The sequence below is a fragment of the Etheostoma cragini genome, chromosome 14, assembly GCF_013103735.1.
Source record: "Etheostoma cragini isolate CJK2018 chromosome 14, CSU_Ecrag_1.0, whole genome shotgun sequence".
Taxonomy (NCBI): domain Eukaryota; kingdom Metazoa; phylum Chordata; class Actinopteri; order Perciformes; family Percidae; genus Etheostoma; species Etheostoma cragini.
This window is the reverse complement of record NC_048420.1, coordinates 23,134,619-23,142,348: the sequence shown is the minus strand read 5'-3', so window position 1 is coordinate 23,142,348 and position 7,730 is coordinate 23,134,619. Positions and strand designations below refer to the sequence as shown.

Genomic DNA, 7,730 nt, shown 5'->3' with positions numbered 1-7,730 from the left:
ATCGACATGCTATACTATGACTTTTTTTCAACGTACAATACTATGACTTTTTTCGACATGCTATACTATGACTTTTTTCCACATGCTATACTATGACTTTTTTTCAACGTACAATACTATGACTTTTTTTCTACATGCTATACTATGACTTTTTTCCACATGCTATACTATGACTTTTTTTCGACACACTATACTATGAATTTGTTTGACATACTATATTATGACTTTTTAATGATTATTTTGGAAATACTATACTATGACGTTTTTTCAACATTCTATACTATGACTTTTTTCTACATGCTATACTATGACTTTTTTCTACATGCTATACTATTACTTTATCCGACATTCTATACTATGACTTTTTTTTGACACACTATATTATGGCGTTTTAATGACATACTATACTATGATTTTTTTTCGACATACTATACTATGAATATTTTCAACACACTATACTATGACCTTTTTTTGACATACTATACTATGACTTTTCTTGACATATTATACTGACTTTTTTTATGACTATGAAATACTATACTATGTGTTTTTATGACGTACTATTTGGCTCATTGGTTTTATAAAACCATTACTAGACATATCTGTTGATGTTTCATTAAATAAACACAGAGAATACACAAAATACAATACTTTATTGATTACAAATACTCATTCTTTACCAAGCAATGTAGTTCTACATTGACATTAAGCAGAATGGTTATTAGGCAACAAACGGGTGCAGTTCAAATCATCGTTTTTAACATACCTATCTATGACTTTGTCATGATTTCTTTTGACATACTACACTACAACAGTATGACATTTGTTTTTGACACACTATGTATTTTTATGACAGACTATTTGGCTTTTAGAAAACTCTTCCTACATATATCTGGAAATATTTCATCACATAAACACAGAGAAACAACAATACAATCCAACAAAAGAGAGTGGTCTGAAGACGAAGACACAGTGAACTGCCCGCTCCGTATTTTTTATTTATAAAAAGAAAACACACATTTATTTACATTTCTGTAAACGTGCCGTTGTTAGCCACTCGGCTAATTTTCAACCGTAGTCCTTTGGCCAGATGATTCCAGACCAGGCAGGAACAATAAAACAAAACAATACAGAATAAAACATACACATAGCAATCAGAAAGACACACACACACACACACACACACACACACACACACACACACACACACACACAGATCAGAAATACAAGCCTTCCCTTTTTTTATAAGCCACGTGTAGCTGTGCTAATAAGATGGCAAAATAGTTAAAATACAATATCATTTTCATACATACCCAGGTAGTGCTGAGTGGGATATATTTGAAACAGTGTCTCAGCAGAGAGAGAGAGAGAGTAAGAGAGAGAGAGAGTAAGAGAGAGAGAGAGATGTTCTAACGATGTCGCTCTGCTAAATTAACCCCAGTATGCTAATGTCAAGGTCGCTGCTCTGCTCTTGTGGACTGATTTCGCGAGTGTCTGACGAGAAACCTTGTCCCATTTTCATCTCGTAACCCCTCTAATTAGAAGCGTAAACAGATGCTTTGGGTCGCGTGTGATAAGGTTGTTGTGTGCTCCCTACAGTCTCGGACTGCGACTACTACTCCGTGGGGGTGGATCAGGACGGCGAGCAGCAGTCCGCCTACCTGGATAAATCCTCCACGATCCCCAGAAACAGCGACATCGGCCAGTCCTACCGCCGCCTGTTCCAGTCCAAGCGCCCGGCCTCCACCGCCGGGCTGCCCTCCAACCCCTCCGCCATGGTCACCCCGGGGGTCGCCACCATCCGACGGACCCCTTCCTCCAAACCGAACCTGCGACGGCCCCCCGGGGGCGTCAGCTTGGGCCCCATCCCCATCAAGCCCCCCATGATCCCAGTCAAGACCCCCACCGTGCCCGAGCATCTCGGTTTTCCCAGCAGGGCGCCATCCGAGGATGGCAACTCACCACGAACCCCGCTCAGCCCCCCGACCACCCCTTTGTCACCAGGCGTGAGCAGCAGACCACTGTCCCTGAGGTCCGGCTCCTGGGAGACCCAGCACCAGAGCGAGGGTTCGGATCCCCCCACCCCCCCGCCACAGCCCGGTGGTCGCGTGTCAGAGTGGGAGCGCCAGCCGCTCCCGGAGCTCCTGGAGGAGACCGAATACAGCGAGGTGGAGGATTTTCTGGTGGCCATCCGAAGAGGCGTCAGGCTCAAGAGAACGTCGACCAATGACCGATCGGCGCCAAGTATTCACTGAGACTGTAAAGGTTTTGGTTTGACTTGAGCCATTTTGCATCCCTGGCTGCATTTTTATCTAATATGCTCTTGAAGGGACACAAAATGGTTATTCACAAGCAAACGCCTGTGGCATCAAACGGATGCCGAGGATAGGAAGAAGTTGCCTGGAGACTCTGTTTAAAGGATCAGTCTCAAAATTACCTAACGAGACTTTGAAAGGGATATCTGACCATGGTCCTTACAGAAAATGCTAAATTAAACCTTTAAACGAGGGACGACAAGCCCTCCATTTGTGGATTTGACAGTTTGTGAATGTTGGTAGAGTTTCGGGTCTCACAGCCTGTAAGTACATAGTTGTGTCACGGACTTGTTCAGGCCAAGAATTTCCCACAATGCCACGTGTTTCGCTTGAGAAACTGAAGAGAAAATGGCGGCTTGTTAAAAGTTGATATCTGTCAGTATTGCACTTTCCCTTCTGAGGTTCCTACTGATCTGAGACGAGTTCACCTGGGCAACTTCAGTCTCCAGATAACAGAAAAGGTGTGAAAGCAGAAGATGAAAAGAAAATGAAAGATGAATTAAATGTTAACGTGTGTAGTATTGGGAAGACGTAACAACACATGACATAGTGGAACATTCTGCAAGGCTTCATGGGAGTATTTTTCAAAAGATCAAATCATTATTTCTATGTACATATTTATATTTTGATGTGTTTGTACGTTTTGTTTGTCCTACCTTTCACATCCCCCGTAGTCTCCCATTTCCACTAAAAAGGTGCCAAAAGCCAGTGTGCTGAAATTAACTTAAATATTCTCTATTTAACTGAAATTACGCTGGATTTTTATCGCGGCGTGCGATCATGACCGACTGAAAGAAGCTCTTACACGAAAAAAAGGTCATTTGTTTGGGCAGCATGTAGCAGGGTGGCAAAGTTATTAATATCTCATGAAGTAGATTGACCTGCATGTTCTTAAACTTTGCCCTAATATAAACAACTGTTCTGGCTGTTATATGTATAAGACCGTTACATAACATCCCAGCGGTGGACCCTAACAGCGTCCGCAGTAGTGGACCAGGATCCGGGGATGCCTACAACCCGTTAAATGATGTCTGACGTTAGCTGTACACAACGCCCTGTCTTTGATCCTCCTTACTGAAAAATCTAAGATATTATAAAAGGATATTGGGTCAGGATTTATTCATCTAATCAATTTGTAATTTGGTTTTTCTTGTTCCAATATTTTTTTTTACAGCCTTTATTCTCTGTAAAGCACTTTAAATGTTTTGAGAAAAAAAAAATCTAAGATGGAGGAATTTCAAAACAAGACAAAGAATCAATTAATCAGTGATGGCTATTACAACTAGAAGGGCACCTGCAGAGAGCAGACCTCCGCCGGAGTACTCTCCCTCCGTACGCTCCCTCCGTACTCTCCCTCCGTACTCTCCCTCCGTACTCTCCCTCCGTACGCTCCCTCCGTACTCTCCCTCCGTACGTTCCCTCCGTACGCTCCCTCCGTACGCTCCCTCCGTACGTTCCACGTTGCAACGTTAACGAAAGTAAATCAGGATTTGAGGTTTCTCCCCGATGATTCGGATCCAGTCCCTAATGTAATGGGTTCTCTCCTCGGCCCACGCTACACCCGTCTACCAAGGATCAGGGACTTGGGGCAACAGTTTCTCCGTATATCTGTTGGCAGACAGATGGACGGAGACAGACAGAAGGACAGACAGGCAGACAGACAGAGACAGACAGACAGACAGACAGAAGGACAGAGACAGACAGACAGAAGGACAAAGACAGAAGGACAGAGACGGACAGAGACAGACAGGGACAGAGACAGACGGGCAGAAAGACAGAGACAGACATACAGGCAGACAGAAGGACAGACACAGACAGACAGAGACAGAAGGACAGAGACAGACAGGACAGAAGGACAAAGACAGACAGACAGAAGGACAAAGACAGAAGGACAGAGACGGACAGACGGACAGGCAGAGAGACGGACAGAGACAGACAGGCAGAAGGACAGAGACAGACAGACAGAAGGACAGAGACAGACAGGCGGAAAGACAGAAGGACAGACACAGACAGACAGGACAGAAGGACAGAGACAGACAGACAGAAGGACAAACGGACAGACAGAGAGACAGACAGACAGAAGGACAGAGACAGACAGGCAGACAGACAGACAGAAGGACAGAGACAGACAGGCAGAAAAACAGACAGAAGGACAGAGACAGACAGACGGACAGGCAAAGTGACAGACAGGACAGGGACAGAAGGACAGAGACAGACAGACAGACATGCATACAGAAAGACAGACAGACATACAGACATACAGACGAAGCTGAAACATAAAACCTGCTTTGTGGAATATTAACTTTTGTTACGTCCTCCTGCAGACGGACATCATTTGACTTCGTTGTCCTCCAGGTTCCCTTAACCCTGTGTCCCTGCTCATTGGTCAACTCCTGACATGTTGCTAAGCTACCACCTGTTGCGTAGCAACTGTGTGTTAGCATACACTCCCAACTCCATGGTAGTAATAGAGGTTGTTATGACAGGTGCCGTGTTACTACGTAGCTACAGTAATTGGAGTAATGTGGACTAGTTATGGGTCTGTTGTAGTGAAGCCAGTGTGCTGATGGCGAGTTGTGTGTAGTCGGCACAGACGGTTGAGGACGAGTCGAGGCTTCAGTTTTGGGACTGTGTGCTGCAGGTAATCTGATTACTTTAATGAATTAAACAGACCAAAACAAGCAGTGTGAATTTGGCCATTTTCTAGACATAATGATGAAGATTAATGGATGATAAAGATATTTTTTAGCATTCTGAAATGAAACTCCAGGGACTGTTGGTTCACTTTCCCAACATAGGCACTACGAAAAAGTGCAATTTTTTTGGAACCGGTCCGAAATCTAGCGTGATTTAGTCCGAACTCGTCTGTGCTCACCAGCCATCAAACACCAACTGTTCAGTGTTCAGAGATTTTCAGATGGTTTCACCCTCTGGCAGCCATGTTGGAGGTCTTCAGCTCTCTAGCATGATTACATGTGGTCGTCTCACAACAATTCAAAGGACGCTTCACAATTTTAAAATCAGTTTAGCTTAATTTTATCATTTGGACACTAGCTAATGCACAGCCTTTAGTACATTTACTCAAGTACCTATGCCTAAAAAAAGATATTTAGCTGAGTTATAGCCAGCTCTTGGTCATGGCAGTGTGTGCAGATGATCTGTGTCAACCCTCATGTTGTCTTCCCTTTCGGGACCCTCTCGTGTCCCTGACCCGGGTCAAACTGACCCGGGACTTATTTTGGGGTTTTAAAAACAATTCTGAAATAAGATTTTACTTCATAATCTAGTAACAGATATTGTCTTTATCTCAATTTAAAACTGCTGAGATAACATGAATGTTTAGGGAATGCATCAGTCTCTACTAGCACACTATTAAACATGGAAGTGGGGTTTGTTTTTGTCATAAGGTTATAATTCATGTTAAAAATCCACTATGTGACTATTCTTATCTTGGAAAAATTTGTCATATCCAGGATAATTTTTTTAAATTAAATCAGGAATACATGTTTATCACAGAAAATAAGTTAAGGCCGTTGATCTTCAAGTATAAAAAAATTATGTAACTTGTACCATTTTTCTTCTTCTAAAACTTTGAAATTGGTCAATTTGACCCGAATACCATCCAAGGGTTAAACACTGCTCACACAAAAAACATGACACAGAGCTAGAAAATGTTCACATAAGGTACAAGTACTGGGAAAAAAGAAAGTTCCATTTTATCCAAATTTTTACACACACACACACACACACGCACACACACAACTTTGTTACTTTATCTGACTGCATTTGGTACTTTGCTGATTCAGATTATAATAAAATAGTATCACATCATCGGCATATCGATATTTCTGCCCGGCAACGACAAGATCAAAATTTGTCAGACTGACAACGTTTCTCAACATTACTACAGACGATATACAAGCAGGTTTTTATATATATATATAATACTACATATTAACTATAAGGACCTCCATTATGGCGACAGATGAGGCTAAAAGACTTGTGAACCAACTGAAAATACTCAATCAGATGCATTTCCTGCTGTGCACTGATATTCATGTACAACTGCGACTAATATAGGAAACTGTAACGGCTTGTAATTACTAAATGTCAACTAGCCCGACGAGTTAAAAAATCTAAACTTGCGTTTGCGGGTAATTAGCGTAACGACTTCCCTGTTGCTACTCGATAACTACTGTTAACAGGGTGTCATCACGAGTTGAGTTATTTCTGTTTTTATGCAATTAACCCATTTAATTAGTGGCTTTACTCGTTTTTTACACACCTAAACTCTCCTGTTCAAACATATTAAATATATTTATTATGCATGTAGGCTTTTCTTAGTTGAACAACAGACTTAGAAGTCCTTTTTTTCTACTGAAAGTAAAACCATGTCCTCAGTTGGTCTGCTTCTAGAGGACCAGAATGCAGTTTAGATGCCGTCCACGATCTAATGTCGTTAAGGGGTCGTTAATGTCTCTGATTGTGCGTGACAGCAGTTTGACACCCTGAATGACGACTGAAGCCTGTCTGTTTTACATCTGTTCATTCATGTTCCTGTGCAGGTTCACAAATACAATGAATGAAGCGTATGAAGCTGAATGTTCGAGCCTGTGCGGACACACACACACACACACACACTTAGGATTAGGGAAGTGATTATTAGGAGTCGCAGCAACATTTTAAAGGACATCTGGTCAGAAAACTCAAGTTATTCTAACACAAGATAGATAAGAAAACAGTCACTAGTCCAGTCCTCAGTGTGTGTGGACGCCATCTTTGTCCCTGAGCTGCAGTTAAGCAGCCGTCGGTGTGTCCCCGCCTTTTAACATTTAGGCTTTTACTTTGAGACAAGTTGCCAAATGTCCAACAGTATATGCTAAATGATGCCCTGTTTTTTTTCTTTCTTTTATTGTATTTTATTCTCATTAAAGGTGTTTTTCCAATCTGGTTGAAGTTGTCACCTGTTGCAGCTACTTTATCTCCATGTGAATCTTTAAAATAAAAACTACTGTAAATGACACTTGCAGCGTATTGAATACCTTTTTAAAGAGAAGGGGAATATCTAAACCTGGAACGGAGGTAGCCTTGACCCCGGACTCGTCCTGCACACTGTAACGTGACCCTGGATGCCCTTTTATGGACATTATGGTTACTCAGCAGCTCAGGATGTCTGTTAGAGGAGGAATGTTGGAAGAAAATATATACATGATGATATATATGCTGCCAGTCGGTTTTTATAGTAAAAAAAAGCATGTTTTCATACGACTAATAAGGGTCTAATTTGTAAGTGTTGTCAGTTTAGACCTGCCTGACAACACCTTCAAATCAGACCCTTCTTGGTTGTATTAAAACATGCTTTGAGAGAGAGAGAGAGATATATATATATATATATATATATATATATATATATAT

The 7,730-nt window shown here is 41.8% G+C and overlaps 1 protein-coding gene across 1 annotated transcript in view; it reads left to right on the top strand.

Moving 5' to 3' along the window:
* LOC117957200 (protein MTSS 1-like) overlaps positions 1 to 2,587 on the top strand; it is a 51,826-nt gene extending 49,239 nt beyond the window's left edge. Inside the window, exon 11 of the mRNA XM_034892797.1 lies at positions 1,579 to 2,587. Within this exon, the coding sequence (XP_034748688.1) occupies positions 1,579 to 2,255 (677 nt within the window). The 3' untranslated portion in view covers positions 2,256 to 2,587. The remainder of the gene's footprint in view (positions 1 to 1,578) is intronic.
* Positions 2,588 to 7,730: the final 5,143 nt, after the last annotated feature.